The sequence below is a fragment of the Pleurodeles waltl genome, chromosome 12 (assembly GCF_031143425.1).
Source record: "Pleurodeles waltl isolate 20211129_DDA chromosome 12, aPleWal1.hap1.20221129, whole genome shotgun sequence".
Lineage (NCBI taxonomy): Eukaryota > Metazoa > Chordata > Amphibia > Caudata > Salamandridae > Pleurodeles > Pleurodeles waltl.
Genome location: NC_090451.1, coordinates 47397436 through 47417718, shown reverse-complemented (window position 1 = coordinate 47417718; position 20283 = coordinate 47397436). Strand labels below are relative to the sequence as shown.

At 46.7% G+C, this 20283-nt stretch overlaps 1 protein-coding gene across 8 annotated transcripts in view; it reads right to left on the bottom strand.

Annotated features, from left to right (window-relative positions):
• MYO9B (myosin IXB) overlaps positions 1-20283 on the bottom strand; it is a 337738-nt gene that overhangs the window by 155126 nt on the left and 162329 nt on the right. For 5 of the 8 annotated variants that reach the window (XM_069215688.1, XM_069215681.1, XM_069215685.1 and 2 more), the window contains exons 12-15: positions 19760-19901; positions 18981-19176; positions 3193-3268; positions 578-691 (exon numbers count right to left, since the gene is read on the bottom strand). In XM_069215688.1, coding sequence (XP_069071789.1) covers positions 578-691; positions 3193-3268; positions 18981-19176; positions 19760-19901 — 528 coding nt within the window. Of the gene's footprint in view, positions 1-577; positions 692-2603; positions 2694-3192; positions 3269-18980; positions 19177-19759; positions 19902-20283 lie in introns of all 8 variants that reach the window. The other 3 variants (XM_069215686.1, XM_069215687.1, XM_069215684.1) reach the window with 2 other exon arrangements.

The following is a 20283-nucleotide window of genomic DNA, read 5'->3' as shown; positions in this document are numbered from 1 at the left end:
TCCCCAATGGAACTTGGAAGAAATGAGGAGAGTGATACGACTGCTAAGTGGTGATTAAATGATCATAACCTGCAAAATGCAAACCGTGATCTCCACTCTCAAAGGGCAGTTCATTTCAGAACAGTGAGAGACATGTGGTCATGCGCATTGACTGCACCACCAGGCGGTAGGGATAAGACAAAGACAAGATTCTGAAAGCTTCAACGACTATCGCCATGTACTACACACGGAAGGAACCCAACATGGAACGCTTTACAGCTCGCGCCATTCTGCTGGAAACCCTCCACCTCTACAAAGGGGCGCTAATTTATATAGTAACAGGTCTAGTACAGGAACTACTGATAATGGCAAAGGATAGTGCACACCCGTGGAGAGGTGAGAAATATCTTAAAATGTGGGTACTACAGCTGTGGTGGCCTTAGCAGCAGGTCGAGGGGTAAACCCTGAGTCAAGACTTCCCCAAAGCAATGCCAAGCAGAGCCACTAGTCGGATGGTGTGCCACAGGCTCTTGAACAGGCCACTTTTGCTAAAGCAGAGCTGAGAAAGGCACACAGACCCAGACCACCAAAGACTCACGAAGACTGGAGGTGCGAGGGCTGAAGGCGGCTTAGAGACCGAAGAAGCTCTCCAGGGTCGTCCCCCTGCCAGCGTAGTCCTTTTATACTCTTGATCATTTGAGCATGCATATCCCTAATTCAACCCAATAAACAGGTACAGCAAGTCAAACAGGTGACAGAAAAAAATGGTGTTAGGAGGGTGTGTCCCCCATGGACCAGAAGATGCTAACTGTGATTGCCCCCCTCCCCCCACCTTTCACAGGGAAGACTATTTGACTGTGAAAATATATACCCAGACATAGAAGCTTTCTTGTTCGGGTCGTTCTTGGTGTACCAGGTAATGAAGTATAACGATCTACATTTGTAAATAATCCCAAATCCAGGGTCAAGCTTTACACGTCATCAACACCCTTCAAATCTCATATTTGCAGAAACAAGAAAGCCTCTTAATATTTAACCATTTGATTGATGATAGAAGTGTTAAAACACGAATATCTCAGGAGGCTACTTCCAATAAATCTCAAAACGAGATGACTTTAAAAAAAAAAAGTAAATGGAACCCATGTAACAGGCATATTGTAAAAGAAAATGTAATAGTTTATTTTCCAAATTGTGCATTAAAATGCCTTTAAAGGTTAGGCTCAAATTTAATTACAGTTATGTGCAAGTCTCATCTCACTTGGCCAAGTTCCCAAAGCTGTTTTTTGATGTACTTGTCTTATTCCTGGAATTTCAGATGTAATCACACAACTCAAAAATAAGACAACTACTCTCATGAAAGCTTTCTGAAGGGGGGCTTTTTTGCCAAAAATGCATTTTACCATCGGGGATGTATGTGGCAAAGAAAAACGGTTACGGATTTTTTTCTTCTGGTCGACTCATCTAATCTATTTGAAAAGTATGAATTTCACATAAATACCATTATTTTCTTTGGTTGCATGAAACTGAGAAGCTATTCAATGTAAAGGGATGATCTACGTGACACCATATAAGCACGTGCTGTGCACACTGTCTGAACTAATGAAAATAATATGCTCCATCGAATTCCACCACCATGAAAAGTGCATGCAAAGTAAAGAGATCACGTGTTAGAAACACAAACCAGACGTTAGCCCAAGAAATTGATTGATTTGCCATTCTCGTGGTTTCCACACGCACCAGGGGGGTTTGAGGCATTTCAGCTGCCACAAAGCAGATCCAGGCGGAGGCTCAGAGTTAGTGAGCAGAGGAGGCCCCTTTCCATGCATCATGCTTTGTTTAGTGTAGGTCGGTGTGGCAGGAGGCTGTATGCTTCACTTACCTACTTCTGTTTCTTCCCAAGAGGCATGGATCAGAGGCAGAACAAAAAGTATCTTTTTCACCCGCACTTAACCCTGCTTTGCGCCATTCTGAGCTGCTCAGTCCAACAAAGAGAAACAGGGAATCTCCTGGTTCTCCAAACGTGGTGTATTTGGTTATTCTCAAGGGGACTCGATTACTAAATGCCAATTGGAATCACTGTGCGAAAGCACAAACCTCTTCATCATCCGTATGCACATCCTTTAGCCTCTCTCCTGCTACATGTAAACTTTCAAAATTACTTCAGTCTTCTTGAATTCGTATCCTAAAGGATTTGGAGTTTACGTGTCCCTTATCTCATAAACACCCCTCTTCAGAAAAGGTGAGCCCTTTCTTCTGTAACAGTCCCTGCTGCAAGCTTGCAGGAATTAAGGACACATGTTAACCTCATGGGATTCGGTGCCAGCCAGCATGGACAACCAGGTAACGGAAAGTGGGTTAAATAGCAAACATCGCCAACAAACTTCCATAATTAACGTATGTTTTATTAGACAAATGTATCCAATGAAGCAAGAGGATGAAACTGGCGCAGTTAAGGTATAATTAGGAAGGTGAACATAGTGTGACTAATTAATAAAATGTTTTACTGCCTAAATGGAGAAGCCAAAATTAGTTTCCTGGACTGAGCATGCTCAGAAGGGGCGACTGCAGCAGTTTTAAGTGACTCCCTTGTCCCCAGTCCAGCCCAGCGCCTTTCACCTACTTACTTCCGGCTTTCATAGGAGGTTATAATGTCTTCGAAGGCATCGATTGCAAAGTCCTCAGAGCAATCGAATGAGAAATCAAGAAGGGACAAGCTGTGGAGGGAAAATATGGATAACGGCCTTACAACTGCACTATCTGCAACGCAACGGTGAGCGGTGGCTTCGCCATGAGACCTGTGCCCAGGGTTCCACAGCAGCATATGGCTATTGGACAAGACCTCCACTGAGGTCTCTGATTGAGTTCATTGTGTTAGTATGTTGAGACAAGTATATTTACTTCACAACCTGGTAACGCCTGCGCATGTCTTAGAGCGCGTGACCATAAGCTGATAACCAACCCATAACACAGACCGGGGAAGCCAATTCCTTCTTTTTAAAAGAAAGTGTTCACACCTGTGTGTTTTTTTTCCATAGTTCTGAACTGCTTCCCTCTTGTTTTCCTTTCTCTGTCACTCAGCAGGGACAACAGCCATTAGCGTTGTGTACACTCAGACTCTGGTCATACAGGTCACGTGGTCAGCAGAGACAATGATTATCTGATACAAATTGGTTTCGCCGGCTTAGAAAGCTACATAACTAGATTCATCCTCACCGGTAAACCTTTTCGACGGACACGTTGGCTCTTTGCAGCTCTCCAAGTGGTATCCTCACTCCCTTCCGAACCACACCTATGGGGAGAAGGCCTGGTGTTAGAGACCAAAATCCAGCTCGCAAGGTGAGAGGCCGGACAAAAATTTAGAAACATCATGAAAGTACTAATGGGTGGAAGTTAACAAGGCGTATCAGAAAGGATCTCCAGCTACAAGCAGTGGGTTCTCGACAGCCGAAGGTATTCGTTAATCTCATCTTCCTGGAACGGCCTCCGCAGGCCCGGAGAGACGTCAGGCGCCCAGTCTTACCAGACAGGAAGCAGCATTCGGAGGAAATTTCCCAGTAGATGGGGTCTCCTTTTTCTTCCCAACATCCCTTGAGATACTCCTTTTAGAAGCTGGCAAGGAGATACTCTCCTAAAAAAAAAAAGACTTTGAGCACCTATAGAGGGTTAACATAAAGCATTCCTATCCTATCCTCTAGTTACAGGCTGAGCTGCAGCAAAGGCCATCAAATCATACGGTGGACGGAGCATGATCAGTAGAGCGGTAGAGCCTCTGGTGGAAAGATCCAAGCTCCCCCACACCTCACAGGGGTGTAAATAAAGGTGAGGTGAAACGCTACCCTGAAATGGCAGATTTCCCATCTGTGGAAAATGAACTGCTTAAAGGATAGGTGTATGCACACACATCTGCTCTTTGTATACACATCCAAATGCAGTCCTGGACACTTTTCTGAATACGCTGACATCATAAACCTATAGAAATGAGAGCAGGAAAATAATCATATAAATGTGCAGGCCATGCTGACATATATGGAAAATGTCACTTACCCAGTGTACATCTGTTTGTGGCATGAGACGCTGCAGATTCACATGCTGTGCATTATCCTGCCATCTAGTGTTGGGCTCGGAGTGTTACAAGTTGTTTTTCTTCGAAGAAGTCTTTTTGAGTCACAAGACCGAGGGACTCCTCCCTTTCGGCTCCATTGCGCATGGGCGTCGACTCCATCTTAGATTGTTTTTCCCGCAGAGGGTGAGGTAGGAGTTGTGTATATAGTAAAGGTGCCCATGCAATGGAGTAAGTATGTATGTACATAATGTGATTAAAAGTGATATATATTTACAAATTTACAAATGTACAAGTTTTATCAACATATAATATATATAGTTTTCATCAACTTAAAACGGCTACAGGCTCCCGGGGAGGCGGGAGGGCGCATGTGAATCTGCAGCTTCTCATGCCACGAACAGATGTACACTGGGTAAGTGACATTTTCCGTTCGATGGCATGTGTAGCTGCAGATACACATGCTGTGCATAGACTACTAAGCAGTTACTCCCCAAAAGCGGTGGCTTAGCCTGTAGGAGTTGAAGTTGTTTGAAATAATGTTCGTAATACTGCCTGTCCTACTGTGGCTTGTTGTGTTGATAACAGATCTACACAGTAGTGTTGTAGTGTTTTGTGAATGTATGAGGGGTAGACCATGTGGTTGCCTTACATATTTCAGTCATAGGTATATTTCCTAGAAAGGCCATTGTGGCGCCTTTCTTTCTAGTGGAGTGTGCCTTTGGGGTAATAGGCAGTTCTCTCTTTGCTTTAATATAGCAGGCTTGAATACATTTCACTATCCATCTGGCAATACCTTGTTTGGATATTGGATTTCCTGCATGAGGTTTTTGGAAGGCTACAAACAATTGTTTTGTCTTGCGAAATTGTTTTGTTCTATCAATGTAATACATTAGTGCTCTTTTAATGTCTAATGTATGTAAGGCTCTTTCGGCTACTGAGTCTGGCTGTGGAAAAAAGACTGGGAGTTCCACTGTTTGGTTTAGGTGGAACGGTGATATAACTTTTGGTAAAAAATGTGGATTTGTGCGTAGAACCACTTTATGTTTGTGTATTTGTATAAAGGGTTCTTGTATAGTAAATGCTTGTATTTCACTTACTCTTCTAAGAGATGTGATAGCTATTAGGAAGGCAACTTTCCAGGTTAAGTACTGCATTTCACAAGAGTGCATGGGTTCAAATGGTGGACCCATGAGTCGTGTTAATACAATATTAAGGTTCCATGAGGGAACTGGTGGTGTTCTTGGGGGTATGATTCTTTTTAGACCCTCCATAAATGCTTTGATGACTGGGATTCTAAAGAGTGATATTGAATGTGTAATCTGCAGATAAGCAGATATTGCTGTGAGATGTATTTTAATGGACGAAAAAGCTAGATTTGACTTTTGTAAGTGTAATAGGTAGCTTACAATGTTTTCTGCGGACGCATGTAGTGGCTGAATTTGATTATTATGGCAGTAATAAACAATTCTTTTCCATTTATTTGCGTAACAATGTCTTGTAGTAGGTTTTCTTGCTTGTTTAATGACCTCCATACATTCTTGTGTAAGGTCTAGATGTCCAAATTCTAAGATTTCAGGAGCCAGATTGCTAGATTGAGCGATGCTGGATTCGGGTGTCTGATCTGTTGTTTGTGTTGAGTTAACAGATCTGGCCTGTTTGGTAGTTTGATATGAGGTACTACTGACAGATCTAGTAGTGTTGTGTACCATGGTTGGCGAGCCCAAGTTGGTGCTATTAGTATTAGTTTGAGTTTGATTTGACTCAATTTGTTTACTAGATACGGAAGGAGTGGGAGAGGGGGGAAAAGCGTAAGCAAATATCCCTGAACAACTCATCCACAATGCATTGCCCTTGGAGTGAGGGTGCGGATACCTGGACACGAAGTTTTGGCATTTTGAGTTTTCTTTTGTTGCGAATAGGTCTATTCGTGGTGTTCCCCAGCTTTGAAAGTAAGTTTGTAGTACCTGGGGATGAATTTCCCATTCGTGGGTTTGTTGGTGATCTCGACTGAGATTGTCGGCTAACTGGTTTTGAATTCCTGGGATGTATTGTGCTATTAGGCGAATGTGATTGTGAATCGCCGAATGCCAAATATTTTGTGCTAAGAGACACAGCTGTGATGAGTGTGTCCCTCCCTGTTTGTTTAGGTAATACATTGTTGTCATGTTGTCTGTTTTGACAACAATGTGTTTGTGGGCTATTATCGGTTGAAATGCTTTCAATGCTAGAAATACTGCTAGTAGTTCCAGATGATTTATGTAAGGAAATGCCTCCTTGGCATGGTTGCCCCCTGACTTTTTGCCTTTGCTGATGCTATGTTTACAATTGAAAGTGTGCTGAGGCCTGCTAACCAGGCCCCAGCACCAGTGTTCTTTCCCTAACCTGTACTTTTGTATCCACAATTGGCAGACCCTGGCATCCAGATAAGTCCCTTGTAACTGGTACTTCTAGTACCAAGGGCCCTGATGCCAAGGAAGGTCTCTAAGGGCTGCAGCATGTCTTATGCCACCCTGGAGACCTCTCACTCAGCACAGACACACTGCTTGCCAGCTTGTGTGTGCTAGTGAGGACAAAACGAGTAAGTCGACATGGCACTCCCCTCAGAGTGCCATGCCAGCCTCTCACTGCCTATGCAGTATAGGTAAGACACCCCTCTAGCAGGCCTTACAGCCCTAAGGCAGGGTGCACTATACCATAGGTGAGGGTACCAGTGCATGAGCATGGTACCCCTACAGTGTCTAAACAAAACATTAGACATTGTAAGTGCAGGGTAGCCATAAGAGTATATGGTCTGGGAGTCTGTCAAACACGAACTCCACAGCACCATAATGGCTGCACTGAAAACTGGGAAGTTTGGTATCAAACTTCTCAGCACAATAAATGCACACTGATGCCAGTGTACATTTTATTGTAAAATACACCCCAGAGGGCACCTTAGAGGTGCCCCCTGAAACTTAACTGACTGTCTGTGTAGGCTGACTAGTTCCAGCAGCCTGCCACACTAGAGACATGTTGCTGGCCCCATGGGGAGAGTGCCTTTGTCACTCTGAGGCCAGTAACAAAGCCTGCACTGGGTGGAGATGCTAACACCTCCCCCAGGCAGGAGCTGTAACACCTGGCGGTGAGCCTCAAAGGCTCACCTCTTTGTCACAGCCCAGCAGGGCACTCCAGCTTAGTGGAGTTGCCCGCCCCCTCCGGCCACGGCCCCCACTTTTGGCGGCAAGGCTGGAGGGAACAAAGAAAGCAACAAGGAGGAGTCACTGGCCAGTCAGGACAGCCCCTAAGGTGTCCTGAGCTGAAGTGACTCTAACTTTTAGAAATCCTCCATCTTGCAGATGGAGGATTCCCCCAATAGGGTTAGGATTGTGACCCCCTCCCCTTGGGAGGAGGCACAAAGAGGGTGTACCCACCCTCAGGGCTAGTAGCCATTGGCTACTAACCCCCCAGACCTAAACACGCCCTTAAATTTAGTATTTAAGGGCTACCCTGAACCCTAGAAAATTAGATTCCTGCAACTACAAGAAGAAGGACTGCCTAGCTGAAAAACCCCTGCAGAGGAAGACCGGAAGACGACAACTGCCTTGGCTCCAGAAACTCACCGGCCTGTCTCCTGCCTTCCAAAGATCCTGCTCCAGCGACGCCTTCCAAAGGGACCAGCGACCTCGACATCCTCTGAGGACTGCCCCTGCTTCGAAAAGACAAGAAACTCCCGAGGACAGCGGACCTGCTCCAAGAAAGGCTGCAACTTTGTTTCCAGCAGCTTTGAAAGAACCCTGCAAGCTCCCCGCAAGAAGCGTGAGACTTGCAACACTGCACCCGGCGACCCGGACTCGGCTGGTGGAGATCCAACACCTCAGGAGGGACCCCAGGACTACTCTAAGACTGTGAGTACAAAAACCTGTCCCCCCTGAGCCCCCACAGCGCCGCCTGCAGAGGGAATCCCGAGGCTTCCCCTGACCGCGACTCTTTGAATCCTAAGTCCCGACACCTGGGAGAGACCCTGCACCCGCAGCCCCCAGGACCTGAAGGACCGGACTTTCACTGGAGGAGTGACCCCCAGGAGTCCCTCTCCCTTGACCAAGTGGAGGTTTCCCCGAGGAACCCCCCCCTTGCCTGCCTGCAGCGCTGAAGAGATCCCTAGATCTCCCATTGACTTCCATTACAAACCCGACGCTTGTTTCTACACTGCACCCGGCCGCCCCCGCGCTGCTGAGGGTGAAATTTCTGTGTGCGCTTGTGTCCCCCCCGGTGCCCTACAAAACCCCCCTGGTCTGCCCTCCGAAGACGCGGGTACTTACCTGCAAGCAGACCGGAACCGGGGCACCCCCTTCTCTCCATTCTAGCCTATGCGTTTTGGGCACCACTTTGAACTCTGCACCTGACCGGCCCTGAGCTGCTGGTGTGGTGACTTTGGGGTTGCTCTGAACCCCCAACGGTGGGCTACCTTGGACCAAGAACTGAACCCTGTAAGTGTCTTACTTACCTGGCAAAACTAACAAAAACTTACCTCCCCCAGGAACTGTGAAAATTGCACTAAGTGTCCACTTTTAAAGTAGCTATTTGTCAATAACTTGAAAAGTATACATGCAATTGAAATGATTCAAAGTTCCTAATGTACTTACCTGCAATACCTTTCGAACAAGATATTACATGTTAAATTTGAACCTGTGGTTCTTAAAATAAACTAAGAAAAGATATTTTTCTATAACAAAACCTATTGGCTGGATTTGTCTCTGAGTGTGTGTACCTCATTTATTGTCTATGTGTATGTACAACAAATGCTTAACACTACTCCTTGGATAAGCCTACTGCTCGACCACACTACCACAAAATAGAGCATTAGTATTATCTCTTTTTGCCACTATCTTACCTCTAAGGGGAACCCTTGGACTCTGTGCATACTATTCCTTACTTTGAAATAGTGCATACAGAGCCAACTTCCTACAATTTATATGAAGTTGGCTTTGTTGAGCGTCCCATTGTCCCTGAATGCTGTGCTGGTTGAGGTGTGCTCCCCACCCTACCATGGAAGCATCTGTTGTGATCACGTATTGAGGCACAGGGTCTTGGAATGGCCGCCCTTGGTTTAAATTTATAGGATTCCACCATTGAAGCGAGGAGTGTGTTTGGCGGTCTATCAACACTAGATCTTGAAGTTGACCCTGTGCTTGTGTCCATTGTGTTGCTAGGCACTGTTGTAAGGGCCGCATGTGTAGTCTTGTATTTGGGACAATGGCTATGCATGAAGACATCATGCCTAGAAGTTTCATCACAAACCTCACTTGATAGTGTTGGTTTGGGTGCATGTTTAGTATTACATTTTGGAATGCTTGTACCCTTTGTGGACTTGGAGTGGCAATCCCTTTTTGTGTGTTGATTGTTGCTCCTAAGTATTGTTGTATTTGAGACGGTTGTAGATGTGATTTTTGGTAGTTTATAGAGAACCCTAGCTTGTGAAGGCTTTCTATGACGTATTTTGTGTGTTGAAGACACTGTTGCTGAGTGCTGGTTTTTATTAACCAATCGTCTAAGTAAGGGAATACGTGCATGTGCTGCCTCCTGATATGAGCAGCTACTACCGCAAGCCATTTTGTGAATACTCTTGGTGCTGTTGTTATCCCGAACTGTAACACTTTGAATTGCACGCCTTGGATTACAAACCTTAAGTATTTCCTGTGGGAAGGATGTATGGGTATGTGGAAGTAAGCATCCTTGAGATCTAATGTTGACATGTAGTCCTGTTGTTTGAGCAAGGGAATCACATCTTGAAGTGTCACCATGTGAAAGTGATCTGATTTGATGTAAAGATTCAGTGTTCTGAGGTCTAATATGGGTCTCAGTGTTTTGTCCTTTTTTGGAATTAGGAAATACAGGGAGTAAACACCTGTTCCTTTTTGAGGATTGGGTACTAGTTCTATTGCTTCTTTTTGTAACAACGCTTGGACTTCTAGTTGTAACAGATCTAAGTGTTGTTTGGACATGTTGTGTGCTCTTGTAGGCACATTTGGTGGTATTTGTAGGAATTCTATGCAATAACCATGTTGGATAATGGCTAGGACCCACGAGTCTGTAGTTCTGTGTTTCCAATTTTGGTAATAATCTGTGAGTCTCCCCCCCACTGGTGTTGTGTGTTGGGGGTTTGTGAATTTGGAGTCACTGTTTAGTTTGTGGGGTTTTTGGGCTTTGGAATTTCCCTCTTGTTTTATGGAACTGTCCACCCCTATATTGTCCCCTGAAGCCTCCTCTGTGGTATTGTCCCTGGTATGTGGGTCTGGCCTGTGAGGTAGAGGGTTCTGTGCTTTGGGCCCGAAACCCCCCTCTAAAGTGTGGCTTCCTAAAAGTGCCTCTGCTCTGTGGGGAGTAGAGCGCACCCATGGCTTTGGCTGTGTCAGTGTCTTTCTTTAGTTTGTCTATTGCTGTATCCACCTCCGGCCCAAACAATTGTTGTCCGTTGAATGGCATATTCAGCAGCCTGCTGGATCTCTGGCTTAAATCCGGAGGTACGTAGCCACGCGTGTCTCCGAATGGTTACCACCGTGTTTACTGTTCTGGCAGCCGTGTCTGCTGCGTCCATAGCTGACCTTATTTGATTGTTGGAGATGGTTTGGCCCTCCTCTACAACCTGTTGGGCACGCTTCTGGAACTCTTTGGGAAGGTGTTCAATGAAATGTTGCATTTCGTCCCAATGTGCCCTGTCGTATCTTGCCAATAGGGCCTGCGAATTGGCAATTCCCCATTGATTGGCTGCCTCTGCTGCCACACTTTTGCCTGCAGCATCGAATTTCCGACTTTCTTTGTCGGGTGGTGGTGCGTCCCCAGAAGTTTGTGAGTTTGCCCTTTTCCGGGCTGCTCCCACTACCACTGAATCAGGAGTCAGTTGGTGCGTAATGTATACAGGGTCCGTAGGGGAGGTTTATATTTCTTTTCCACCCTTGCTGTTATGGCTCTGCGCTTGACTGGGTCTTGAAACACCTGTTTGGCGTGTTTTAACATGCCTGGTAACATCAGCAAACTTTGGTATTGGTTATGTGTTGATGACAGGGTATTGAACAAGAAGTCATCTTCTTTAGGTTCTGAATGCAATGCTACGTTATGAAAAGTAGCCGCCCTGGAAACCACCTGCATGTAAGCAGTACTGTCTTCTGGTGGTGATGGCCTTGCCGGGTAGCAATCCAGACTATTATCAGAGACTGGTGCATCGTACAGATCCCATGCATCTGGGTCATCTTGGCTCATCCCTTTGTGCATTGGTGACTGTCCCCAATAGCAACATTGGTGGTGTTGCTATTGGGGACAGATGTGGTGAAGCCGGTGGCGATGGCTGTGGAGAAAAATGTGGTGTTGTTTTTTCTTTAGCCACTTTTGCTTTTGGCTGCATTTCCGCCTCATGGAATGCGAGCTTCCGCTTCATCTTAATGGGGGGGAAGTGTACTTATTTTCCCCATGTCCTTCTGTATATGGAGCCTCCTCTGTGTATGGTCTGGCTCTCCCATCCCCAGTTCTTGTTCAAACCTGTGGCCTTGTAATTGTGAGGAAAGGCCCTGTTCGTCCGTATAGGAGCTTTGTTTCGGCTCCGAGGCTGGGTGTTTCGGCACCAAAACTTTTTCTGTAGTCTTTTTCGGCTCATAAGAAACCTTTTTGGCTTTCGGGGTACCGATTTCTCGGTGCCGGATCTGGTCGGAGCCAGTATCTCGGTGCCGAGTATATTCGGAGCCGGTATCTCGACCGGAGTCGGACGTCTTCGGCTGCTGTGAAGCCTTTTTCGGTGCCGATGCTTGGTCACCATGCTTTCGGGTAAAGCCATGGCCTGTCGGCGGTGGCGTCCCCTTGGCTTTCATGATTTGAGTGAGTTTTTGCCAGGGCTGGTTTACTCATGGTTTGTTGCCTCGTCGGCTGCTCACTCTCGGACTCGTCCGAGTCCAAATCTGGAATGGAGAATGTCTCCTCTTCTTCGACGTCGGGTTGTCGTCTTCTTAGACCGAAATGCCCGACAGGCCTCGCACGTATCCTCTTTGTGTTCGGGGGACAAACACAAATTACAGACCAAATGTTGGTCTGTATAAGGATACTTAGCGTGGCATTTGGGGCAGAAGCGGAATGGGGTCCGTTCCATGAGCCTTGAAGACTCACGCGGTCGGGGCGACCAGGCCCCGCCGAGTGGAAGCCCCGAAGGGCTGCTGGAGCTTTTCTTTCCTTCGGTGTCGATGTGCTAACACTAACCCGATACCGAGCGCACACAATACCGTCGAATTTTACGATTGTTAATGAAAATGTCACTTACCCAGTGTACATCTGTTCGTGGCATCAGTCGCAGTAGATTCGCATGTTCTGCAATAGCTCGCCATCTGGTGTTGGGCCGGAGTGTTACAAGTTGTTTTTCTTCGAAGAAGTCTTTCGAGTCACGGGACCGAGTGACTCCTCCTTTTGTCTCCATTGCGCATGGGCGTCGACTCCATCTTCGATTGTTTTTCCCCGCAGAGGGTGAGGTAGGAGTTGAATTGTAGTAATAGTGCCCATGCAATGGAGTGACTAAGTATGCACCTATTTAAGGTTGAGATGATACATATAGAAATAATTGAAGGTAACTTCCAAACTGCTACAGGCTCCCGGGGAGGCGGGTGGGCACATGCGAATCTACTGCGACTGATGCCACGAACAGATGTACACTGGGTAAGTGACATTTTCAGTTCGATGGCATCTGTCGCTGTAGATACGCATGTTCTGCATAGACTAGTAAGCAGTTATTTCCCCAAAAGCGGTGGATCAGCCTGTAGGAGTGGAAGTAGTCTGAAATAATGTCCTTAATACGGCTTGACCTACTGTGGCTTGTTGTGCGGATAACACGTCTACACAGTAGTGCTTGGTGAATGTGTGAGGCGTAGACCATGTGGCTGCCTTACATATTTCTTGCATTGGGATGTTTCCTAGAAAGGCCATGGTAGCACCTTTCTTTCTGGTTGAGTGTGCCCTTGGTGTAATGGGCAGCTGTCGTTTAGCTTTAAGGTAGCAGATTTGGATGCATTTAACTATCCATCTGGCTATACCTTGTTTTGAAATTGGGTTTCCTGCGTGAGGTTTTTGAAATGCAATAAAGAGTTGTTTAGTCTTTCTGATGTTTTTTGTTCTGTCAATGTAATACATTAATGCTCTTTTGACATCTAATGTATGTAGTGCCCTTTCAGCTACGGTATCTGGCTGTGGAAAGAACACTGGAAGTTCCACTGTTTGATTTAGATGGAACGGTGAAATAACCTTTGGCAAAAATTTAGGATTGGTCCTTAGGACGACTTTATTTTTGTGTAGTTGTATAAAAGGTTCCTGTATAGTAAACGCCTGAATCTCGCTTACTCTTCTCAGGGAAGTAATGGCGATGAGAAATGCCACCTTCCAGGTTAGGAACTGTATGTCGCAGGAGTGCATGGGTTCAAAAGGTGGACCCATAAGTCTAGTTAGGACAACATTTAGGTTCCATGAAGGAACAGGTGGTGTTCTTGGTGGTATAATTCTCCTAAGGCCCTCCATGAATGCTTTAATGACTGGTATTTTATATAGGGAAGTTGAATAGGTAGTCTGCAGGTATGCAGATATTGCTGCAAGGTGAATCTTAATGGAAGAGAAAGCTAGGTTAGATTTTTGTAAGTGAAGCAAGTAACCCACTACATGTTCTGGAGTTGTGTGTAATGGTTGTATTTGATTAATATGGCAGTAGCAAACAAACCTCTTCCATTTACTTGCATAGCAGTGCCTGGTGGATGGCCTTCTTGCTTGTTTTATGACTTCCATACATTCTTGGGTAAGTTGTAAGTGCCCGAATTCTAGGATTTCAGGAGCCAGATTGCTAGATTCAGCGATGCTGGATCTGGGTGTCTGATCTTTTGGTTGTGCTGTGTCAACAGATCTGGCCTGTTGGGCAATTTGATGCAGGGTACCACTGATAGGTCTAGCAGCGTTGTGTACCAGGGTTGCCTTGCCCAAGTTGGTGCTATCAATATGAGTTTGAGTTTGCTTTGACTGAGTTTGTTTACCAGGTAAGGAAGGAGAGGGAGAGGAGGAAAAGCGTAAGCAAATATCCCTGACCAGTTCATCCATAGGGCATTGCCTTGGGATTGTTTGTGTGGGTACCTGGATGCGAAGTTTTGGCATTTTGCGTTCTCCCTTGTCGCAAACAAGTCTATCTGAGGTGTTCCCCAGAGTTTGAAATAAGTGTTCAGAATTTGGGGGTGAATTTCCCATTCGTGGACCTGTTGGTGATCTCGAGAGAGATTGTCTGCGAGTTGATTTTGTATCCCTGGTATAAACTGTGCAATTAGGCGAATTTGGTTGTGAATTGCCCAATGCCAAATTTGTTGTGCTAGCAGGCTTAACTGCGTGGAGTGCGTCCCTCCCTGCTTGTTTAGATAATACATTGTTGTCATGTTGTCTGTTTTGACGAGAATGTATTTGTGAACTATTATTGGTTGGAAAGCTTTTAGTGCTTGAAAAACTGCTAGCAGTTCTAGGTGATTGATATGCAGTTTTGTTTGATGTACGTTCCATTGTCCTTGTATGCTGTGTTGATTGAGGTGTGCTCCCCACCCTGTCATGGAAGCATCTGTTGTTATTACGTATTGTGGCACTGGGTCTTGGAAAGGCCGCCCCTTGTTTAAATTTATGTTGTTCCACCACAGAAGCGAGAGGTAAGTTTGGCGGTCTATTAACACCAGATCTAGAAGGTGACCCTGTGCTTGAGACCACTGTGATGCTAGGCATTGTTGTAAGGGCCTCATGTGCAGTCTTGCGTTTGGGACAATGGCTATGCATGATGACATCATGCCTAGGAGTTGTAATACCATCTTTGCCTGTATCTTTTGTGTTGGATACATGCGTTGTATGATGGTGTTGAAATTTTGAATTCTTTGTGGACTTGGAGTGGCTACTCCCTTTGATGTGTCTATTATGGCTCCCAGGTATTGTTGTACCTTGCGTGGCAGAATTTTGGATTTTGTGAAATTGACGGTGAACCCGAGTTTGAAGAGGGTTTGTATGATCTGATTTGTGTGATTTGAGCACTGTATGAACGAATGGGCCTTGATTAGCCAGTCGTCCAAATATGGGAACACATGTATTTGCTGCCTTCTTATGTGTGCAGCGACTACCGCTAGACATTTGGTAAAGACTCTTGGTGCGGTTGTTAATCCGAAAGGCAGTACCTTGAATTGGTAATGTATTCCTTTGAATACAAACCTTAGGTATTTCCTGTGAGATGGGTGTATTGGTATATGGAAATAAGCATCCTTGAGGTCTTAAGTTGCCATGTAGTCGTGTAGTTTTAGCAATGGCAATACTTCTTGTAGTGTGACCATGTGGAAGTGGTCTGATTTGATGAAAGTGTTCACTACTCTGAGGTCTAGGATTGGTCTCAGCGTTTTGTCCTTCTTTGGTATCAGAAAGTACAGTGAGTAAACTCCTGTGTTTATTTGTGTGTTTGGCACTAATTCGATTGCATTCTTTTGCAATAGTGCCTGCACTTCTATCTCCAGGAGATTGGAATGGTGTGTTGTTAAATTTTGTGCTTTTGGTGGTATGTTTGGAGGGAATTGTAGAAATTCTATGCAATAACCATGTTGGATAATTGCTAGAACCCAAGTGTCTGTAGTGATTTCCTCCCATGCTTTGTAGTAATGACCTATTCTTCCCCCCACTGGTGTTGTGTGGAGGGGGTGAGTGACATGTGAGTCATTGTTTAGTAGTAGGGGTTTTGGGGCTTTGAAATCTCCCTCTATTTCTAGGGAATTGCCCTCCTCTATATTGTCCCCGAAAACCTCCTCTATACTGTCCCTGGTAAGTGGACGGTGTTGCTTGTGAGGTGCTGGCTTGTGTGCTTTGACCCCGAAACCCCCCTCGAAAGGGCGTTTTACGGAATGTGCTGTAATTCCCTCTGCTCTGCGGGGAGTAGAGTGCGCCCATGGCTTTGGCAGTGTCCGTATCTTTTTTGAGTTTCTCAATCGCTGTGTCCACTTCTGGACCGAACAGTTCTTTTTCATTAAAAGGCATATTGAGAACTGCTTGTTGAATCTCTGGTTTAAATCCAGACGTTCGGAGCCATGCATGCCGTCTGATAGTTACAGATGTATTAATTGTCCGTGCAGCTGTATCTGCAGCGTCCATGGAGGAACGTATCTGGTTGTTGGAGATGGTCTGTCCCTCCTCAACCACTTGTTTCGCCCTATTTTGGAAGTCCTTGGGCAGATGTTCAATGAGATGTTGCATCTCGTCCCAGTGGGCTCTGTCATAGCGCGCAAGTAGTGCCTGGGAGTTCGCGATGCGCCACTGGTTTGCAGCTTGTGCTGCGACTCTTTTACCAGCTGCATCGAACTTGCGGCTTTCTTTATCTGGGGGTGGTGCATCTCCAGATGTGTGAGAGTTGGCCCTTTTCCTAGCTGCTCCTACAACAACAGAGTCTGGTGGCAGCTGTGTAGTGATGAAAACCGGGTCCGTAGGAGGCGGCTTATACTTCTTTTCCACCCGTGGTGTGATTGCCCTACTTTTGACCGGCTCCTTAAATATGTCTTTTGCGTGCCGGAGCATACCAGGGAGCATAGGCAGGCTTTGGTAGGAGCTGTGGGTGGAGGAGAGAGTGTTGAACAAGAAATCATCCTCGACCTGTTCTGAGTGGAGGCTTACGTTATGAAATTGTGCTGCTCTAGCCACCACCTGAGAGTACGCGGTGCTGTCTTCTGGTGGACATGGCTTTGTAGGGTAGGCCTCCGGGCTGTTATCTGACACTGGGGCGTCGTATAGGTCCCATGCGTCCTGATCTTGGTCACCCTGGCTCATGGTGGTGTGAGCTGGGGAGTGAGATGGAGTTTGTGCTGGTGAAACGTTAATCACGGGCGGAGGAGAGGGTGGTGGTGTAATTCTTTTAACCACTTTTGGTTGTGGTGCTTGTTCCGTCTGGAACTCCAACCTTCTCTTTCTCCTAATGGGGGGAAGGGTGCTTATTTTTCCTGTCCCCTGCTGAATGAAGATACGCTTTTGCGTATGGTCCACATCAGTTGCTTGTAGCTCTTCCTCAAACCTATGCTTTTGCATTTGGGAGGTTAGCGAGTGCTCTTCTGTATAAGAGCCTGAAGCTGGGTCGCTTGCAGTTTGTTTCGGCGTTGAAACTTTGTCTGCGTGTTTTTTCGGCTCCGAGGTGACTTTTTTCCTTTTCGGGGCCGAAACCTCTCGGCGTCGATCTGTTTCGGTGCCGCTGTCTCGGCGTCGAGCCGTGTCCACACCGGTATCTCGGTGTCGAGGCTTGTCTCCAGCACTTTCTCGGTCCCGAGAAGGCTGCGTGCCGGTGTCTCGACCGGAGTCGGACGATCTCGGCACTGTTTTGGCCTTTTTCGGTGCCGACGGTCGGTCACCGAATTTATGGGTCGAGCCATGGCCTGGTGGCAGTGGCGTCCCCTGGGCCTTGTAAATGTTTCTCTGTGTGTTTTTCGACGTCTTACTCACGGTTCGTGTATCGTCGAATCCTTCGGAGTCTGAGTCTTGGATCGAGAAGGTACCTTCTTCTTCCTGTTCCTCGAACTCCCGTTGGGCTGTCGGTGCGGACGCCATTTGAAGTCTTCTGGCTCGACGGTCTCGGAGTGTTTTTCGGGACCGGAACGCACGACAGGCCTCGCAGGTGTCTTCGCTGTGCTCAGGTGACAGGCACAGGTTGCAGACCAAGTGTTGGTCTGTGTAGGGGTATTTATTGTGGCATTTGGGGCAGAAACGAAACGGGGTCCGTTCCATCGGCGTTCTTCAGCACGCGGTCGGGCCGACCAGGCCCCGACGGAGGATCGAAAAACTACCCCGAAGGGCACCGGAGCTCTTCGATCTTCGATGCGGTGTGGAATCTAAGTACGCCGATCCCGAACGCAACAATACCGACGAAAATCTTCCGAAATTAGCTAATTTTCCGTTCCGAAACTCGGAGCGACAGGAACACGTCCGAACCCGATGGCGGAAAAAAAACAATCGAAGATGGAGTCGACGCCCATGCGCAATGGAGACAAAAGGAGGAGTCACTCGGTCCCGTGACTCGAAAGACTTCTTCGAAGAAAAACAACTTGTAACACTCCGGCCCAACACCAGATGGCGAGCTATTGCAGAACATGCGTATCTACAGCGACAGATGCCATCGAACCTAACTTTTCCGAACCGAAACACGGAGCGAAGAGGAACACGTCCGAACCCGATGGCGGAAAAAAAAACAATCTAAGATGGAGTCGACGCCCATGCGCAATGGAGCCGAAAGGGAGGAGTCCCTCGATCTTGTGACTCGAAAAGACTTCAAAGAAAAACAACTTGTAACACTCCGAGCCCAACACTAGATGGCAGGATAATGCACAGCATGTCTATCTGCAGCTACACATGCCATCGAACATATATATATATGTACAGAAAGACACGTGTAGTATTTGTGGCGCTCAAATGCAAGGTTGCGGTCAGCAGGCGACTTGAGCGGTAGCTGTGGTTTGGGGATTGCTACTACTTCAGTCGCAATCTTTACCTGACGATGTTTGAGAATTTGGGAGGAGGGTGGAGAACAAATGGTGTATGTATGAGAGGAATGAGCTTCTGAACGACTGGGTCTGGCTCAGGGATTCATTTTACAAGAAGAGATCAGGGACAGCGTTTTAAGAAATTTAGGAAATTTCATCAAAATGCTTATGACTATATCAACAACAAAAAAAAGATTTAGACTTGGGTAAATCAGGACATTCCCTAAACAGCTATGTGACATGTTAGGACTCTACACCACTCCCTGCATGCTGTCATAGGTCATGGTCTGCAGCAAGCGCTTCCTGCTTTCCTGATTCCCAGGTCAGCCTACAAAACACAAGAGCTCCAAGGTGGAGGTTTAATGGGACCCAAGTCCTCCGTGGCGGTGAGCCCTTCCATTTTACGCTGGCACTATGTGTGGTACCTGCTGTCTTCTGGGCTCTCTGCCGGCCAGCTTCGTTGAAGACTGCCAGCGCCCGGATGGCTGCCCTGAGAATAGCCCAGCGGAACACAGAGACCGGATCCATGCCAATCAGCTCGCGGATGTAGGCGCCATCACTGCTCCTCAGCAGCGCAACAATGTCCGGTCTCATGTAATCTGTGTTCTTCTCCCGGAAGTCCTGGAAGGAAGGAAAGCCAGCTTTTAGCGCATGGGCTGAAGGTGCAAGTCACAGCACCAAATAACCTTAAATCGAGGTACATTGGCAGAGTGAGCATACATATGACATGGCTACACCTTGGATTCAGCAACCACTCAGCATTTCTTACAAGGTTCCAACCCGCCCCTCACATCTTTCATAAAGCTTACAAAATCTTTCTGTGCCCTCACTGAAAGTCTAGCACCACCAGGGAACAAGTAGATGACCGAGCGAGCCAGTGCTCTCTCGCAAAGGAGGTTCTTCACCGACCTCCCTCACTGCACTATCCACATCACCACTGACTTAGAAGCCGAACCATGGACTGACTTCACAGACAGACTTTTAATCTGATGCTACAAACCAGAGACACAGTATCAGTCTTCCCACATGCACTCACCTGCGTAATGCACTTCCGCGCAACGCAAAACACGTGGCCCCAGTTAATGTACCACGAATAATTATTAAACACACAGAACAGGGTAAATGAATGATGAGAAGTGGCAGTGGCAGCAAGTTCGGCCATGACCGTGGCAGGCAAGGCAGCGCCAGCTGCCCCACAACCCACCTTGATCTGGTACTTGACTTTCCCTGCGAAGTGGCGAATGATGAAGGCTGGCTCCATGACCGGCGTGCCCACAAAGAACTTGTTGTCTTCATGCTGCTGCTTGAACTTTGCCAGCAGGGTCTGGTAGGTGGCATGCGGAAAACTAGAAACAAAGAGGAAAGGAGCAGTCAGCGGGGTGTCGCGAGATGGGTGGGGTGTGGACCCGCTGCACTGGGAAGGACGAGCTCTCAGGGGGTACTGCTTGTGCCATCAAACATCTAGACTACATTGGAAACCTAAATAAAATACATGCCACCAATACTCCGTTAAGACACCCCCAGAAACAGGCACGCCCCCAAATCACCAATTCGCTTACAAGATCCATACAACGGCTAATGTGAAAGATCGCGACCTCAGTACAACACAAAACAACAGTAAAGAAAGTTGAGGCACCACTGATGCAATAGTACAAATATCATTCATTCACTCACTCATGTTATTTGGTACTAGATTCTAGTACTGGTGTCATCAGGCTACACAGTACA